This window comes from Ctenocephalides felis, unplaced genomic scaffold (assembly GCF_003426905.1).
Source record: "Ctenocephalides felis isolate EL2017-DRISC unplaced genomic scaffold, ASM342690v1 CF-g0.4_SCAFFOLD_03509, whole genome shotgun sequence".
NCBI classification, from domain to species: Eukaryota; Metazoa; Arthropoda; class Insecta; order Siphonaptera; family Pulicidae; genus Ctenocephalides; species Ctenocephalides felis.
The window spans coordinates 1,954-23,114 of record NW_020539663.1 but is presented as its reverse complement, the minus strand read 5'-3'; the positions used below and the strand labels follow the sequence as shown (position 1 = coordinate 23,114).

Here is a 21,161-nt window from a genome sequence, read left to right as displayed (position 1 = left end):
CCGACAAGTTGCGGAACATTGCTCGCCATGTTTGTTTATGTTCGTTCGTGATCGTCGTGGCGTCCACACTATGCTGTTGCCGTTCGTTCTGGTACGTTCTTTTATGTTCGTTCGTGTTCGTTCGTTAGGTGTGGACGCACCTTGATGTACCGACAAGTTGCGGAACATTGCTCGCCATGTTTGTTTATGTTCGTTCGTGATTGTTGTGGCGCCACACTATGCTGTTGCCGTTCGTTCTGATACGTTCATTTATGTTCGTTCGTGTTCGTTCGTTAGGTGTGGATGCACCTTAATTGAGCGAGCGAGCGAGCCATAACGATTTCTGTTCAACGAGTTTGGCGCCTAAAAATGTGTAAACAAATCAAATGGCGCGTATCTTTGTGATGTGCACTCTGTGTGTGCGGCTTTATTTATTATCTCTGGATGACAGTAGAGTCCAGACGAAGAACTGTCAGTTATAAAACATTTATTGTACTATATATCATATTTTATTTTATTGTTTTATAGTTGTGTATAGATATTTAATTCGAAATATCTAGAAATGTTTATTTCATTTTATATCACATAGTTCATAATGAAGAGAAAAAGTTAAAATATCAAAATATCAAAATGGCTAAGGATTTGGATAAAGATTCTTTATCGAGTGGCGACAAAAATTCAAACGACAAACCACAAAAAACATCTCGGAGTACCAAAATCATAAAGCATGCTAAAGCTAATAAAAGGTAACAGTTTATTGCTAATGTCAGTTTTTTTGTACTATATTTAAAGCTATCATAATTGTTTAACAGGGCCAGCGACAGTGTTAAAAGTGAGAACAAATTAGAGAATTGTCTACAAGTTCTTAAAATCAATAATCAGTTAGAACAAGCAGCAGCTAAAAATAATTTGACAGCAGCTAATGTTCGCAAAATATTAAAAGTTTGTATAAATGATGCCATTCCTAATGATAAACGTTGTTTGTTTCTTTCATTTTATGATTATTTCCTTTTATTTATATACGAGATATATATATATATATATATATATATATATATATATATATATATTTAAAGAATCCAAAAAGTAATAAAAACATTTTTTTTAAAAAAACATTTCTTTATTTATTTACTGTCTAATATTTATTTACGGTAATATATATATAATCTCATAGTTTTTGAGTTTAAAATGTCAACATTTTGCACTAAATGAATTTATTTTGATAAATGAAAGTTTAATATACATTTTGATTTTAGCGTGTTGTGTCTAATGAACATGTTTTGGCTATTGTGAAGTTAAAAGAGTCGGAGAAAGATAATGAAGAATCTGAAGGAAAGAATGCGAATGACTTACTTAATATTACACCACTTACTCGTTCTAAAGTGAAGTAAGTTTACACACATTTATCTAATAATATTAACTTTTGTTACAATAAAATAGGCCAGATAATGATTGTTTAACAAGTTGTAATAAATGTTTTTTTCTATTTAATTTAAGGTTAAATATATTAATTCAATTCAAGCAGTATGTATAGTACTGCTCAAATTAGTATTTATTTTTGATTTAAATATGTTAGTGGCTGTTTATTTAGTTTATTGGGCCTAGTATAATTTCAAGTTATTTTATTGTTTATATACATGTTTGTTGGAGTTCTTGTCTATTTTATCAGGAACTAGTTTTCAGCACATTTAAGTTTTAAAATATGCCATATAAACATTCGATTGAATATACTATATATATATATATATATATATATATATATATATATATATATATATTTTAATTACAATATTTATTACAACTGTTAAATAATTAACATCTAGCAATAATGATAAATATTAACATAAATTTAAATAAATAAGAGTGCAAAGGATAGAATTTACATTAAAATAATATCTGTATGTATATATGATGATTTAATAATATATGATGATTTAATATAAAATAAAAGCAAATAATAATAAAAATAAAATTAATACATAATATAAATAAAATTTCTGAATAATAAAATAGTACTAGAAAAACAAAATATAACAAAATAACAATATTAGAAATAATAGGATATACTATATGATTGTAATATGTATCATTTAGTTTTTATTTTTCAAAAGTATTTAGAAAACTGAAATGACAGAATATGTTTCAATAAATTTGAAACATTTAAACATTTGATTCTATTTTGTAAGAAAACAAACTATTAAGTATCAAACATTGTCAATAAAATTTAGCAAATGCATTTGTAATAAAACAAGGTTTTGAGATGGTAAGCTAATAGGTTAAAACATATATGTTATAAAAATTATTTTCCTGTCATTAATTTTCAATTATGTCACTTTTCTGACATTTATGTTTTTCATAGTTACCTACTTTTTCAAATGTTTTTATAGTTATTGGTTTGGTGAACTACTAGATACAAAAATTTCTAAATCAATTTCTAAAACAAAAGATGGCAATATAATAATTTGCACTTTTTGATAATGTTAATTTGCTTATAAATATGTACTTCTTTGATGAAGAATTGTTTTTGTATGTTTTATATAATTATGTTTCAGTGAATATTTAAAATATCAAATAATATCAACATTGTTTTCCAGAGAGCTTCAACAAAAGGATTTGCCTGTTGCATGGCCAATACCAGTTGTCAGTCCCGTTCAACCTACTACTACGCCTGAAGTAGCCGCTCTCATAAACGAGGAACTGCCAGATGATTCTTCTGACGAGGAATATAAACCGTATGACGATAATGTAGTAAGTAGTTTGCGATTTCAAACTAGTTTTAATTACAAACATATCAAAAATTTTAAAACCCATCTATATAAAGATATTAATAAAGTCAATTGATATAATAAAATCATAAATGCATATCAATGTATTAAATGATTTTTTAGAGTTCTTAGCACCCAAAAGTTATAAATAGCATAAAATATTTTATTACAAGAATTCTGAGGGGTAAATTATTTAGCAATATTAATATTGTTGATTTTCAAATTGTACTTGTTGCAATTAAACCTTTAAAATTGAACATTATTTTTCAATGTAAAGTAATTATAGTTTTATGTATGATTTTTCAATGATAACCTAAGTAAGTTGAAAATTGAAAAACCTCAGGATTCCATTTTTATTTCAATAGCTTAGATATCAATCAGTCTAATATTTAGCTATAATTTCTATTATACTGTTAAATAGTAAATGGTTTTTAGTGCTTCTATATGTATTCTTTTGATATGTTTTTTTTATTATTGAAACAAAAGTTTGTGGGGTGGGACAGAAAGACACATGAGTATGTATGTTTGTTGAAGTATTTTCAGATTAAGATCAAGTTTCCAGAATTTGTAAAATTAAATATTAGTATGTACTCAAATAAGGGTCAAACGTTGTATTTAATCAATACATTTAATTATTTTTTACATATTTTTCAATTTTGAGTACATACATTTGCAATTAGAGTGGAGTGAGAAATACTATTTTTTACAGAATTAGTTACTATAAATTAAGTAGTGTAAGTATAAATTTAATTTTGAAAGACATGTAATATACATATTTTCTATATTATATTGTAAATCATTATTTACAAGAGCGATGATGAAAAAGAATCTGCTGCAACTGCTAGTGATGTTGAATCAACTTTGAATGTGTCTGCAAATACGTCACAAGGTGTTGATGTATCGGCTGCGGATTGCGATACTAATTGCACTAATAACAGTTTGTTCAAAGTTCCTCAGGTAATAATACTATTTCAAACTACTTGAGTACCATTCATATGATTTTCATGAAAAACAAAACACACAAGTTCACACACATTCACACACACACACACACACATATATATATATATATATATATATATATATATATATATATAAATATATAGAACAAAGCAATACTCAGATTTTTAACACAACTTTATTTAATAATTACAAACGTTTCGAGACCATGGTATGCCTCATTTTCAGTGTGTATTAAATATTCAAACTAACCAAGAAAATGTTGAAAATAAAATTTTATATAAAGATTTATACATATCATACCAGGAAGAACTCACTCATATATATATATATATATATACACAAACATTTTCTTCAATATTGTGATTTATGCTGTTATGAGTATGAGTATTATTTTGGTTAAATTTTGCATTTAGCCCTATTTTCAAGATATTATTTTGAAAGTGAAAAAATTAATAAAATCGTAAGAGAGGTACTATAACAAATTTATAGAATATATAAAACCAGTTAAGAACTTGCTAGCATGATATAATAAAATAAAAAGTAGAAATCTTTACATCTTTAGAAAATGAAGTTTAATTCATTGACTCAATGCTGGCTTTAAAGATTCTCACTTGATATTTTTTTTAAATGCATAAAATGTATATTTATAATTCATTAATAGCTATAAAAATGTGTATACATTTTTCAAGCATTTATTTAATTTAAAAATTGCAAGTATATTTTATTATTAGTCTGCTATGCTCTTTTTCTTGTAAATAACATGGTATTCAATTTTTTCATAGACTTCTTCTATTGATGATGAAACTATTGCATTAAGAACTCGATCTAAGTTATGTTTGAGCAGCACACATATAGAGACTATAGAGAAAGCATTTATTCCACCTGACATTACCAGTGATATGTATGATTGTGATGACGTCGATGGAGTGTGGAAAGATTTTTTACACGAATTTACGGAGCCTTTACGTATGTATATTTGATTAGTATATGTATAACATTTCTTTTTTTTTTGAAGCTGCAATCTTTAGTTTAGTTCAAGTAATTTTAAAAAGAAACCTTTAGCGTTATTGAATCTTTAGTTAGCTGGCTTATGATTAAATATTACTATCATTTTATTTTTATTTATTGTAATAAATATTTTGTTTTTCTAAAATGTGCTTTTGCTATGATTTTGATTTTGATTTTTATAAAGCCTTAGTAGTACCTACTGTAAAAACTGTACAGAATTTAGTTAGAGATAAATTTCTTTAAGTTATTAGTTAACTAGCCGAACATAATTATTAAAAAAAAACACCTGAAATAAAATAAACTCAAAAAGTAACAAATGTACTTACACAATTATTAAGTCTTTAGGTGCTAAGAATGATTATAGAATTGTTTAAGGAGATATACAACCTTTGTTGGTTACGCCCATTTAAAATTTTCAATTCAAGTTAAAACTTTAGAATACTGTATTTATCAATTATATATTTTAAGAAACCCATAAAATGCTTTCTATTAAACTGGTATAAATAAGAGTTTGTCAATTCAGTTTTACAAGAGGGCATAGCCTTCCAATAATTATCAGACAAAATATAGCCATGGTACGACTTAGGCGATGTAAGGTTACCTTCCTCCAAATATACCAATATTTTTGCAATTTTATCTGGAATTGCTGATTTATTCAAAAACATTTGCTTTATTATAAACAAGAAATTAAAACCAGATTTAGTAAATTTTTATTACATTTATTATTTATTCTAATTTAGTAAATTAGTATTACTATACAAAGCTAAGTTATGATGTGGTAGTATTCATGAAGGGTTTTATATATATATATATATATATATATATATATATATATATATATATTTGTGTATATATACGTGTGTGTGTGTGACTTATGCATACATGATTTTCGGATTCGAGGGATTAAATTAAGATACTTTGCTGAAGAAACCATACCTCTAGAATGAATTCCGATGTCTCGTGCATTGACCCAAAGATAAGGGTTAAATTTTGAGAAACCTCTCATTGAGGTCCCAGGGGTTGAACCATGGGCATGGGTGGATCGGCCTTCCAAAGTTAGTGGGTCAAAATGGAATTTTTCAAATTTTAACCCTTATCTTTTGGTCTATGCACGGGACATCAGAATTTACTTTCTTCAGAAAAGTATTTTATTTTGATCCCTAAGTCTAAAAATCATATGTGCCTAAGTGACTTTTTTTGATGCATACAAATTGACCTGCTTTAATATATATATATATATATATATATATATATATATATATATATATATATTCATACATATATATTCATACATATATACATTCATATAGGTCAACATCAAGAAGATGATGAAGAAACTGATCCTGAATATAATGCACAAGTGGAAGATATTCCAGGTAAATTATGTTTAGTTTTTGAAGTTCATTTTTTCATATATTGTGATATTTGTGTTTGTGTTTGAAAATTTAACTAGTTGAAAGTGGCATTTAGCCTTAAGTCAAGTTGCATGAACTTCCCTAAATGTGTAAGATTTGACTTAATCAATTGAATTTGAAATTTAGATATTTAGATAAAATTTCAACTGTTTATTTCAAAAATAAAGTTATCACTTTGAATTAAATTTAAACATTGCAATTTCGAATACATTTTTTTCTGAAAAATACATGTGCTTGTATGCCCTAAAATTGTAGCTTAGCTTATTATTTTAAATTTTTATGAATTGATAATGTTTGACTCATCACATCACAAAAGCAATTTTGACACAAATTCTGATGAACTTTTAATATTAAACTATTTGTCATACGGCTGTAACATTTTAGTATGATTTATAATACCATGATATCTATCCAAAAAGTTTTATAAAATTGGGAAAGAATTTTTTTTCAACAGTTATTTTCAAGAAAACGGTCCGGTAGATTTTTATCTGAAACTAATCAGTATCATTTCCAACCAATATCTTTAGCACAGTTTTTGATTTTTTAAAATTTATTCAGAATTGAGAGCTAAAACGTGAACGAATTATTTTTCACTTTTTTGCTATTTACAAAGAAACGACTCAGCCGGTCATCGCACAAAACTAAGAATAATAATCCACGTCGAAATACATTTATTGGCTTTTAAATGTTTGAAATCGGTTCAGGCGTTTTTGAGCAAACGTCGATGAAAGTTCTAATTTTGACAAACGCCAAAAAAACCATACTAATTTTTGCAAACTTTGACGAATTAATATTTTAGTATGGTCTATAAAACTATGGTATCTAACGTCAAAAAAAATTCTTAAAAGTCTTCGCAAAAAATTTTTTTCAACACTTTATAAAACGGCCGATCTTTACCGAAAATTAATCGATTCAGAATTCTCCTTCGGGAAGTTAAAAAATGTTTTTATTTAAAAAAAAAACTTCAATGAAAATTCAAATTATCATTAACTTAGGTTTTTAACAAATGTTTTTACTTAAAAAAAACATCCATATTTTTTATTATGTTATCACTAGTAATAAAAAAAACAATAAACTACGGTATTAAATTGTAAAATTTTGTAATATGTAGATTTATATAGACTTCGAATAATTATATTTGACATTTAACATTAATATATAAAAATATATAGTAATTGAGTTTGGTCAATGAAAGAAGAAAAAAAAACGTTATTTTTATGATTTTTTTTTTAATTTTCCGTAGGGTAAGTTATAGCATTCGAAAAAACTAAAATGGAAATTTTTATATATCTTTTCTTTCAGATATTTCTGAACATTTTGGCATACCTTAAAAAAATGGATGTATGTGTGTGTTTGCGAATACAAATTTTTGTCGACGATTTCGGGAACACAGTTCAACCGATTTCAATTATTCAAAAAACATTCGATTCCTATTAATAAGGACACGTGCTGATTAGATTTTGGCATAGCCAGTCTAGCCGTTTCGAAGATACGGGGCAAAAAGTGTCAAAAACGGTAACTCAGTTTTTAAGAGAACGGAGCGTATGATTTTACTAAATCAAAAAATATTTTACTTGTATTGACAAGATGAAGAACTGATTTTTGGAAAGGCAGGTCCAGCGGTTATGGACTCTCAATAAAAATAAGTTAAAAAATGTCATTTGTCGGTCAAAAATGTTTATTGGACATATGTACAACAAATTTTGGATAATTTTTTTGGGGTGACGTACCAAAATTTTTAATTAAGGTACGATAAGTTCCATCAATTTGCCTTTGCCAAATGAAAAAATGTTTCATTAAATCAACATTTGTACTACGATTTAACTTTAAAATGTTTATTTATCTATGCCGATTTCCTTGTCGATAGCATACGACAGATCTCTATTCACATACGGGACGACTAATCATAAACGACCCGTATAGAAATGAATGAACGAATCATTGGCACTCGACTCTTATCTTATCAGCAGTAACGAACTTCCGTTACATTTGTACGGATTAAAACCCTAGTCGCGCCTAAAGAAGTTCTACTTTAAAAATGTTATTCAAAGTTCTGAAAAAAAATGGAATCTGTTTTAAAATTTTCAATTATTGGTACCGGAAGTTTTAGCAATTTGCCTTAAGGCGCGATGCCATGTACCACTTGTTGTTTTTCTTTATAGTTGATAAAGAGGAGTTAAGAGAAGATCAAGAAGTTACTGTCTCAAGAAGGGAATTGAGTGATCTAGTTGCAGAGTTATTGGATATGAATTCATTACCAGATATGAACTCCTTTTGCAACACAATTGAAAATCCAATTCAAAATGTTGATGAAAACCAATATCTTACCATGAATGAAAATGAAATCATTTCTTGTGAAACCCAAACAGATGAGGCATCTGTGAGCAATTTAATAATTTTAATTATTAGATACAACTTGATATAATAATAATTTATATTTTACAAATGTAGTTTCCAACTGAAGGTGGGGAAGCGGATCAAAGTATTCAAACAATTACAATTGAAGTTATCGATAATCTTGATTTGACAAATTCTGTCATGACAACAACACAACGTTTAATACTTGCTCAGCAGCTAAGACAACATGTGCAATTAAGCACACAACATTTTTTACAACTTTATGGACATCCTGAGTTGTGGGCTCTTGCTGACATTTGCAAACAAAATTTGGTAAATATTTATCTATTATCTTGATTTTGAATTCAGCGTTTGAAATATTATTATTTTTTATTTTATTAGATTATTTTTGGGTTTATATCCTATTTAGTTTTAGGTTGAATGCATATTAGGTGCTTTTTTGCTTCCGCCATTTTCTATCCGTAATATGAGGTTATGTTGGAAAGAACTATTATTTATATTACTTATTTAAAATATTTATTTTAAAATGTTTCTTTTTTTTATCACTAATTTTATATATTATAGTTATTATAGATATATGTTTGTATGCATTCCAAATATTTCAAATAATTCAAATAATTTTTGTTTCAATTCCTTTCAAATAATTTTTGTTTATACCATTGTATGTTTTATTTTAGCATAATCTTGCTGATACTAATTCTGGGGAAACCATACTATCAACGCACAATTTAAAACCTGCATTAGAGCTTTGTGAATCTTGGCAATCAAGACTTTCGAAGGACAATGAAGAAACTAAAAATATATTTAGGTAAGTAGATTATTCTTTAAATTGTATTATGTAACTGTCATTTGTTCAATGAATGCTCTTAAATTTCAGATTTATAGAAAACGAGATTAATAAATCGTAAGTATGCAACTATTTTTATTAGTCTCTAAGAATTAAATCAACTATTATTTGTATAAGTATTGTATTTAATATCAGGTTATAAAAATTTTTAATAAGAAATTGTTATTTTATGCACAGCTTTTCAAGATTAAATCGTACCAGAAGGGGTTAATAAAATTTTATTTATATAGCAAAGCTTTAGTAATACTTGGTTTAACTTAAATCTTTGCTATTTTATTTAAATGAATGTGTTGTTTGATCTTCTTTGTTTACTTGGTTATATAGTTTTGATAACAATAATATCTAATAAACTTTGTTATTATAGAATATATTATAGAATCAATTTGGAGATACTGTTAGTTTATGTAGCTCCTCTCAAGCGATCACACCATTAATATCATTATTATTATGATTTTAATATATTCAGATTTGTTATCTTTGTGCAGGAGAGCAAATAAGTTAAGTCACAATAGATACTACAGTAAGTTTCCTCCCGAAATGATGGATGTCATTTGTGATAGTAAAGTATTTATTTACCCAGAATTATTGCCAAAAATACCCTTTCGGTTAGATTTGAGCAATGGTGGTGTAAAGGAATTCTTACTTTCTGAGCAACAGTAAGTGATGCTTGTTTATTTTACTAAATTAGTTATTTCATGAAAGATGTTGAAGTATTATTATAAAGTAATAGATAAAAAATAAGTTTTTTTTTTATTTTTAAAGTTATAGATAATAATTTGGATATTTGATTTCCATCAATTGATTTTCAAAAAAAAAAGGAAAATATGTTTATGCACATGCTTTTTATTTTCTAAAATAAAATTTTAACATGATTTCTTATTAATGAAGTTCCTTTCTATAAATTGCAGGGTGGTAGCCATCGAATTACATTTATTTTATAAATACATGCAAAATAATCCCCAACTATATAAAAAAGGACCAAGGCGAAATTATAGTTTGTTCAATGCTGTACAACTTATAGAAGAATATTTAAAGAATGGTCGAAGTGCTAAAACATTATATCGCCAAATAAGAAACAGATTAGTTAAATCAAAGAAAGATAACCCAATCAAGGTTAGTAAAAGATGGTGGTTATTTTAAATATCATACCTTTAATAATCCCTTATTGTTTTGATAAACATATTCTAAATATATGTTTACAGTTTCAATTAGCAAGCATAGTTTGACTGATAATATGACATTTTGTTGGGCTTGTTGATTTTCTATTGTTAGAACGAATGCATCAAAATGTTTGAAAGCAATGATTATGCAATGTATGGAGATGATATTTGGAAGAAAAATAAATATAAATTAGGTGTAAGTAGCATTTTGCCTTAAGGCAATTTGCATGAACTTCCCGACATGTGTAAAAAATAAACTTAATAATCAATAAGATATCAGTACATTGTTTTATGAGTGAGCTATAATTATAGTTGTTGAACAGCATTACAATGTGAGAATTTGTTGCGGGATATCCAATTTGGGCAAATTAGTAATTGTTAATTAATTAAATAATATGTTAGTTATTTTTGACAAATTGTTTAAATTTTACACATTTTTGGAAAGGGAACATGTGCTTAATGCATACACGGAGTATTTCGAAAAGCACGACTGATTAAACTAAACTTTATTTGATTTTTATAATTGAATCACTCATTGTGGGGCTCTAATATTATGTATGTTCATTAAGACCATTCTATTTCATACAAGGTTTCATTAAAATTGCAAAAAAGAGAATTTTACAATAAATCATGAACGACTTGATCGTTGTTTGCCAAAAATGCATCAAATTTCGCACTTTTCGGATAATGACAAAGAAGCTTGGACGATCGTTGCGCAAAACTGATTATCTATCGAGTTACATCAAATAGCTTATAAATTTTTAAAATATATTTAGCTGTTTTTTATTTGAAACGTCGACTAAAAGTCAAAAATCGGTTCACATACATACACACAGCAATACATACGCACACATGCTTAGTTTTAAATTTGGTGCTAAACAATTAGAATGAATTCAAGCGTCGAGAAGACATAACATTTTTTGGAAAGACAAACCTCTCCTTTAGGAAGTTAATAAAAGCTTATTAGCATCCCATAGAGCATGTTATAGTAATCACCCAAAAATTGGAAATCTGTATATATGGAATTGGAAAAATGTATATATCTTCTATATATATATATATATATATATATATATATATATATATATATAAGTCGGGTTTTCCTTCCTGACGAAATAACTTCAGAACGCACGAACCGATTTCGACATTTTGCATTCTTTGGAAAGGTCTCGGGCTCCGCAAGATTTATAGCTAAGAGCCTAAATTAATGGTGCATGGCATCGTGCCCTAATGCAAATTGCTGGAACTTTACGCACCGTAATTAAAAGTTCGAGTAATGACATTAGTGAGAATTATCAGAATTATGCTTGGTTAAGTCAACGAGCAATTCTTGCCGCCAAGAAATATGAAGTGGTTGCTGTTTAATACTATTTATTATTATTTAATACAATTTGTGTATTGATTGGTCCTTATTGGCCGAGATGGTTGAAGAGGCCTTTTGCTTCGATGGCCGTTTCTTTTATACAGGACGGAGGCAGCCATCTTGATGCGTGCGCATCATGCAGGGCAATCACGAGGTACGGCAGGGTCGTACTAATTGCAGGGCAGCACTTGTTTGATTGCGGGTGATAAGCTGATGTTTGTATCAAGTGGATTCCACATGCTTGTGCGACATTTCGGAATAGTGAGGCGTCAAACTGTCTTCCTCTATCACTCGTGACTTGTGCTGGAACTCCGAAACGTTAGACCCAACATAAAAGAAATGCATGTGTTACCGTGTCTGATGTAATGTCCGGAATTGGATATGCTTCAACCCATCGAATGTATTGGTCTATGGCAGTTAACAGATAACGATAATTTTTGCATAGAGGTAATGGACCTATAATGTCAATATGTACCTGCATGAACCTTGATGTTGGCACATTGAATTCCTTAATGGGTGTTACGGTGTGCCTGCTTACCTTACTCCGCTGACATTTCAAACATTCTCTGGACCTACAGTCCCGGCGGATGTTTGGCCAAACGAAGCGCTGTGTCACTAGTTTTATTGAAGGTCTAGGTCCTGGGTGACTTAAATTATGCAGGCTGTCAAAAATTTTCTTTCTTAGACTTACAGGTACGAATGATCGTTCTCTTCCTTGAGATGTATCGCAGTATATGGAGTAGTTTGTTCCTGGAATTTTTCGTTTCTTAAGTTGTAAGGCAGTTTTCAGCGATAAATATTGTTTTAGCTCCATATCCTCCTTTTGAGCTTTTGCTATTTCGGTAATTTCCAATTGGGAACTGATTGATTCAATTCTAGAAAACAAATCAGCCGGAATATTCTTTGTCCCGCTCACATGTCTAACATCTGTCGTGAATTGTGACATATATGTTATCTGATTGAGCTGAACTGGTGGTAGGCGGTCGTGTTTTTGCTGAAAAACATACACAAGTGGTTTGTAGTCGATGAACCAAATGAAATTACGACCAATAATTTGATCCTTGAAGTATTGAAATGCTTTATACCCTGCTAAAAGCTCGCGGTAGTACGCTGGCCACGTTCTTTGTTTTTCAGAAATTTTCTTCGAAAAATAAGCGAGAGGTTTCCATTCACCGTTTGTATATTGTTGTAGCACTGCACCCACGGATTTGTCTGAAGCGTCTGTAAATAAAGCAAGTTCTGCATCAGGCAATGGATGCGTTAGTAAGGTAGCTTCAGCGAGATTCTTCTTCGAAAGCTGCTGTAAGTTTTTCATCCCAGTCAATTTGGCTTGTGTCTTTCGATTTAGGTTTTGATATTAAAACTTGTAAATCTGCTTGATATCTGGCAGCATTCGGACAAAAATTTCGATAAAAGTTTATCATGCCTAAGAATATCCTTAATCCTTTTATAGTTTTTGGTTTTGGAAAATTTAACAATGCGGTTATCCTCTCTTTTGGGGGTTTTGTGCCATGCTCTGTAATGCAGTATCCTAGGAACGTAACTTCCTTAGCGTCTAGGATGCATTTAGATGGGTTTACTACTATACCATAATCTGCTAAACGTTGGAAATCCACTGGTTACTTCGTCCATAAATCTTTGGAAAGTTTGCGCTGCATTACGTAGGCCAAATGTCATAAAGGGGAACTCAAATAAACCAAAAGGTGTTGTAATTGCCGTCTTGGGAATATCTTTATCGTAAACAGGTATCTGCTGGTATGCTTTCTTGAGGTCTATTATTGAAAATAATGAAATGAAATATAGATGAAAATATTTTAAGAACCTTGTGGCTACAAAGATTACCTACGCATACACAACAAATATTAAAGGTCCATCCGACCATGATTGATTTTGTTTAATACTATTTATTATTATTTAATACAATTTGTGTATTGATTGGTCTTTGTTGGCCGAGATGGTTGAAGAGGCCTTTTGCTTCGATGGCCGTTTCTTTTATACAGGACGGAGGCAGCCATCTTGATGCGTGCGCATCATGCAGGGCAATCACGAGGTACGGCAGGGTCGTACTAATTGCAGGGCAGCACTTCATGTACACGCACTGAATTTCACCATTCAATCAAAAATTGCTGACGATTTGGTGACATACCAATGATTCCGACTGGTCTTCCGTTTGACTTTTCAAACGATTGCAATTTCTAGTTTGCCTTGCGTTCGCAATAACAAGTCGCAAGGCCAATCGCTTAGTGTTTGCGGGATAAATTTCAAATAGATTATTTAGAAAATCATTGTTTTTCACATGGGCAGTTATACGTTGCCTGTTCACAAGTTGGAAAACCATCCGCTTTGTTTGTGTTAACGTCAGACCAAAAAACAAAAAATGTGGTTTACCAAAGAGCACTTCAATGAAACAGATAATTTGCGGATTCACTTTCATTTACTTAGAGAAGTTCAACTAAAAAACACTTCATTTTTGTAATCGAAATAAAATCATTACTGTTGTATATTAAAATTAAATTTTTCCTTTTCAAATATAAAACAAACAAAAAATTTCTTTCATCTTCATCTTTCTCACAAAACCATCTGGTGGCGAAACGGAGTTCGTCGGGTTTGCTAGTATATATGTATATATATATATATATATATATATATATATATATATACATTAACGAAATAAAATGGAATTGAAAAATGAGAAAAAATAATTAAATGTTGCTAATTTGATATGACTGTTCAAAATTATTATCAACACGTTCATTATAGATTTTTTTTTAAATGCGACTTCGTAAGCGCAATACATATAATCATATATTGTGTTAATTTTTTAAAGCAGATTATTAATTTGAAATCTAATATTCTACTTACTACTATTTTGTACTTTTTTAATGAACACAGGAGGGGCAAATGAAGGTACTTTCTCACAATTTGTACTGAGTAATTCTGTTTGGTTTGAAAGCTACCTTTGCACAATTCTTTTTAAATTACAATTTATAATATTTAGAACAGAATTGATTTCATATAAGTAACCTTTGGGCTTAATATTGTTATTTTATAATGCAATAACATATTACATTACCAATTTGAAAATTAAAATTTAATGTGAATATTTGTATCAAAATGTTGAATGAAAAATTAACCTGTATGATTTTCTTCATACATTGTTTATTACGTTCTTAAATTTGACAACAAAATATTGATATTTAGAAATAAGTTTTTTAACTTCCCGTAGGGCAAGTTATAGTAATAGCAAAAAAATCGAAAATGAAAATGTTTATATATCTTCACGTTTCAAAACCTTCTGAACATTTTGGCATACCTTAGAAAAAACGGATGTATGTGTGTGTGTGTGTTTTTTTTTTGTATAGCGAAGGAAATGCCTTTATGCATCCCAGACCGGTCTTCTGTCTGGGTATGTCGGACTCGATACCGCCCTGGTATAATACCGACTAAAACCTCCGCTTTGCCCTTGCCTCTGGTCCCCACGGAAACCGCCGTTAGGCATTACTTCGTGGGGGGAGGATCTAGAATATTACAATTCTTAACTTGTTCTAAACAATGTTATAATTCATAAACATTATACTTATCTTTTAAATGGGCGAAGTCCCATTCGCCCTTTCTCTCTCTATAGAACGCAGTTCCATTAAAACGTCTCTCGCAAATCTGTCTATGGCGTTCCAAGCAGCATCACTTGTTAGCATCACTTCAACAACATTACCTGGGGTAATTCTGCATCTCAATGTCTCTTCCACATCATCCCGTAGAGCACCAAATCGCGGGCACATGAAGAACACATGCTCAGCATCTTCGATTTTGCCCAAACAATATGGGCAATCCGGCGAACTATCGTGTGTGTGTGTGTGTGTGCGTGCGGTTATGTGTGTGTGTTCGGATACGAAATTTTAGTCGACGATTTCGGAAACACGGATGAAGCGATTTGAATAATTCAAAAAACATTCGATTCGTATTGATAAGGAGACGTGCTGATTAGTTTTTGGCAAAGGCAGGTCTAGCCGTTCCGGAGATATGGGGCAAAAAGTGCCAAAAACGGTAACTCAGTTTTTAAGAGGACGGAGCTTCCGATTTGAATAGTTCAAAATACATTTTACTTGTATTAACAAGATGAAGAACTGATCAAATTTTCATGAAGGTAGGTCTAGCGGTTTCGGAGATCTAGTAAAAAAAGTAGAAAAAAAGCCATTTGGCGGTCAAAAATGATCATTTGACATATGCACATCAAATTATCAGATATTATATAGAGATTTTAACAATAAGTATAAATTTTGTTTACATTCCTATGGGTTCCGTACCAGTGTTTATCCGTTAGACGGCGACGCAGCGCTTACGCGCTTTGATATTTCGTCTCTATGCAGTTAAAGCAGTACGATTGCTCTGAAAGTTCAGAATTTCAAAGTTTTTTTTTTCAAAAAAAGTAAGTTTTTGTCAAAAGATTATAGTTTCTCAAAAATCTAATTCTTTCAGAGTAAATTTTTTTTTAAAAATGTTAATCTTTTAAAAAAAAAATGATTTTTGGTACGGGAAGTTTCAGCAATTTGCCTTAAGGCACGATGCCATGTGCCCCACTAGTTTGTTTTATACATCATCTTTATATGTTCTGTTGTGTAAAATTGGTGGAAAACTCTTTTCTTGTAATAATATATTAAGTAAGATTAAGTCATTAAAATCGGAAATGTCAGACAGCAAAAACTATTTCCCAGAATCACTCAGGGTCTGTGTGCATACTTTACTCTAAAGTAATATGTATATGTATAAACTGATACTTTGTTAGTAATTAAAATGCATAGTATTCACACATGTACAGTGTAGAGCTAGTGTCTTGCCTACAAAAAGGCTCATCACCATAGTAGGGATTGCAGTGGTCAAGCATTCGCCACATGTGTGCCCAATATAATATATAGTTTTTGATTGAGTTTATATAACATTTTTATATACTTAATTTCTAATAATATACAGGTATTAAATATAACCATTATTTTTCAGTATTATTTTCGCCATAATAAACCACCTCCTACAGAACATATTTTACTTCCGTTTGATCCAGATTTAATAGCAACTCCTCGGAAACAGCCAGTTGATAAGTTACATTATATTTGGAGGACTCATATCTTGAAACCTCCTGTAGAAGTAAGTTTTTTAACAGAATATGCCTTTATACTACAAGTTCTTGAGAAATTAGATTATTTGAGTTTTTAATTCAATTATTGATTGTGAATAATTTTTAAATGTCTATATTTTTTATATTTAGAAATGTTTATTATATTTATATTTTCATAAAATATAAGAATAGAATAGATGATTGTGAAATTATATATTGTGTTATTTGTTGATAATGATAATTTGTAATATATTGTGAGCTTGACTTAATATTGCAGGTAAAAAAGAAGAAAACTTCATCTAGTTTTGTGCAACACCCTATAAAAATTACTCCACACAAATTCAATGAGTCAGATAATTTATATAAAGTTGAAGTAGGACAGTCATTTTCTGAGGACGTAACAATTATTTCGGATAAGTTATCAGAAACTATTAACATTATAGATAATAATAATTCATTATCAGTGTGTGATGAATCTGTGAATCCTCCATCTAATAGCATGCCGCTTCTATTTGCATCACCTGGTGCTAAGAATTCAAACTCAAACTCATCACCAGTCACACCACAATCAACAAAAAATGGATTCTCATCAATGCCAATGATTACTTACATCTCAACTCCAATCAATAATTTAATTTTTACATCATCTCAGCAATCCATGGATCATATATCAAAGAATGAAGACATCGCAAAAAATAATTTGGGCTTTCATATTAGAGATCAGATTTCTCCAATTTTAAAGAATGACGCAACGAATAATACATTTTTGAAGATAGTTAATGTTGAATCATTACGATGTGAATGTGGAAAACCATCCACAAAAAAGATTTGTAGTAAACAAAAATTGTTAACAGATTATTTCACACCAGTGCAAAAAGACTTATCTAGTGATAGTGAAAATCATAAAAGTAGCAGTTTTCAAGTAATATGTAAACTTAAATTTTACATTAAAAGTTACTTCAAGAGTCTTCTGAATAATATATACTTAGTATATAATGTGAACCATAGTAAAAAATGTATCAAGAGAGCATTTGTTCATATACTCACATTGGATTACTTTTTTTCAATATACTTTCCAAAAATGCTGCCATTGGTATCAAACTTCTTGAATTTACAAGATATTAAAAGCTCTCCATTTACGAGTTCAGATGAAATGATTACCGATACTATTTTAGGTGATCATGATAAATCTAATAATTATTTGGCTGATGCAGAGATTTGCCATTTGAAAAAGGTTTGTGTAAATATTATTTTTTATTTGCAATTTCTGAATTGGATTAAATATTGAAGCATGTAATATTTGTTTATGTAAGCTTGATTATAATTTTTCAATATATATATATATATATATATATATATATATATATATATTCAGTTAATATATACAGTAGTGCCTCGCATAACATATATCAATAAATGAAAAGTATTTATAGTTGAATAGATATTGTTAATTTTTTCTTATTTTTTAAATAAAACGTGAAGGCTTAAACGAAAGCTAAAATGTACGGATTTCATATAATTTCTATTGCTGTAATTTTCAATCTACATCAATCATGAATCATTCCCATTTTATTATATTTCCAGAAGCCTGAACAACGGTCATTTGTCAACCTACCCACAACAAAATCAGATGGGTCAATTCTTCATAATTTTCCACTAATTGAGAATGTGTTGTCTCCAGAATATGGTATGGAGTATGACATAAATATGCATTATTAAAATTTTAGCAAGTAATTTGTTAAATTAATTTTTTTTGTTTTTTCCAGATACTGTAAATGTTTATTATGAACATGTAAAGAATCATTTATGTACTAAAAATCCTAATGATTTAAATAGATTTCACGAAATTGTGATGACGGTGAATTCTAATGATAACCCTTCAGAATTCTATAAAAAATTGGAGACAATATTTCTTCCTACTTATCCACATCTATTGAAAGAATTTCTTGTGCTACTTTTACCCAATAAAGCAGAAAGAATTTTAAAGTTTATGGAGATATGTTTAAATTCCAATATGGATGAATTTGTTGAAATAACCACTGTAAGTATTTTTCAAAATTATATTGATTTTTTTTTAACTTTTGCTTTGATGCTACAATTGGAAAACTTGTGTGTGTGCATGTGTATGTGAGTGCTATTTGATGTTTCACCCAAATTGTCAAGCCATTTGATATTACTCAATAAATGATAATGTTGACAAATTTTGCACGCTTATTAGTTAAATGTTTCTTTGTAATGTAATAGTTAAATGAAGTATAAAAAAACAACTATTAAAAGATTTTAGTTGAGGATTGTGCTGAATAGTTTTTTGTGAAGATGGTGTATATGTTTTCTCTTAACTAACAATGCATAATAATTATTTAATCAGCCATTTCTTAGCAATTAACAGTTTGATATATATTATGGTATATGATTTATAAGATTTATGTTTGAAAAATATCATTTGAAGAATATCTTAATTACTTTTTACAACATTCGGTCAAGCCAATTTGTTATGTATTTTGCAGATTTATTTAAGATTTAAAAAGGTTTCAGTTCTTGTCGATTGACAAGAACTGAAACTTGAATATATCTATAGGTATGCAACTAGTATTCATGCAAAATACATGTTGCAACCTAATTCTTTTATATTTTGAATTAGCAGTGCATCTTATAGAGTTGTTTAAGTAACATTATTGTTTTGTCATTATTATATAATGAAAAAGAGTTTTTTTCTTGATTTTTTTTTAGAACTACTTGTCAGAACATTCAACACAATTTAAAAAAATCTATATAGCTTTATCTGAGTTATCGGATATACCAGATGTATCACTATGTGACGTAATATCTTCAGTATTACCATTAGTGAAAGAAAATGCAGTATTGAAAAAATGGTTTTTACAGCTTTTTCCATGCGAAATGTTGGCAGAAAGGTATAATAGTTTTTTTGCATGGATGTTCAAATATGTTTCATTGTAATTGCAGGCAACTTTTTATTTTCATTTATTATCATTTAATTAGATATTTTTGAGAATTGAACTGTGAAGTGTTACATACAAATGATATTGATTGAATTGCGCTCCATCAATTAGTCTTCATGCAAAATACATTTTTTTTTTTTTTTTTTTTTATTAACTCTTTTATTTACAACTGTCCAGTATAGGACATTCAGTAAATTTAATGATTTACAATAGTTCGCCGAAAAGGTACATTGTATACTACTTTGACTTGTTGGAAAAAACAACTCAGTAGTTGTTTTTTCGATATAAAATTTACAATATTTACTTATTAAATAATTTCTTATAAATAATGATTAAGTTATTTCCATTTTTTCTCAGGAGAGTTGATTGCTTAAATCCAGTGGCGCTTTTCTTTGTATATATTTATATATATATATATATATGTATGAGTAAGTTCTTGAGGGCGATACATCAAACAAGAAAAATGCAAAGATTTATAAAATAATCTTTAATTCCAAATGTTTCGACTTACAATTTGATCATCAGTGTCATCATCAGTGGATTTTGAACATGGTATTTTATATCTGAAAATGTGTACACATCACAGAATTTTGCACTAACATTGATGCAACCAACCAGTCAATAATCATGAATTTTTGTAATAGGACACTTACTCTTGCCTCGGGATTCATAGCTATTACATAGCCTCCGTTCTGTGCCAAAATACTTTAATCTGTGATGTGTACACATTTTTAGATATAAAGTACCATGTTCAATATCCACTGATGATGACATCAAATTGTATTTCGAAACGTTTGGAATTAAAGATTATTTTATAAATCTTTGCCTTTTCTTTGTTAGATGTATCGCCCTCAAGAACTTACTCATATATCTCAACATCAAAATTAACTACTAAATCGTATATATATATATATATATATATATATATATATATATATATACACATATATATATATTGATGGGTTTTTTGATTCGGGCAGTAACACCAAGTAAAACAACTAAAGTAGTTGTAACAACTTTATTTAGCCATGCGTTTTGGTCTTCATCGACACCATCATTCAGTGGAACAACTAAAAGATTTTATAAAAAATGTAGAAGGAAAATGATATAAAATCATAAATACAAATACTTACAAAAAATTAATTACACAAAAATACACTCAGTGGCGGCGCTAGGCCATTTGTGGGCGTCGGCGAAATTCGTTTGCGAGGCCCCCCTTTTTTACCAGTTGTA

The 21,161-nt window shown here is 29.1% G+C and overlaps 1 protein-coding gene across 1 annotated transcript; it reads left to right on the top strand.

Annotated features, from left to right (window-relative positions):
• The first annotated feature begins 470 nt into the window (after nt 1-470).
• LOC113382618 lies at nt 471-19,926 on the top strand. The gene is made up of 18 exons (XM_026620873.1): nt 471-725; nt 792-921; nt 1,236-1,366; nt 2,574-2,727; nt 3,555-3,701; nt 4,490-4,673; nt 6,026-6,091; nt 8,293-8,510; nt 8,582-8,800; nt 9,166-9,296; nt 9,366-9,392; nt 9,821-9,991; nt 10,244-10,448; nt 16,854-16,997; nt 17,246-18,202; nt 18,553-18,655; nt 18,735-19,009; nt 19,699-19,926. Exons 1-18 carry the CDS (start codon nt 610-612, stop codon nt 19,924-19,926), a joined length of 3,606 nt encoding a protein of 1,201 aa, XP_026476658.1. The 5' UTR covers nt 471-609.
• The last annotated feature ends 1,235 nt before the right edge of the window (nt 19,927-21,161 follow it).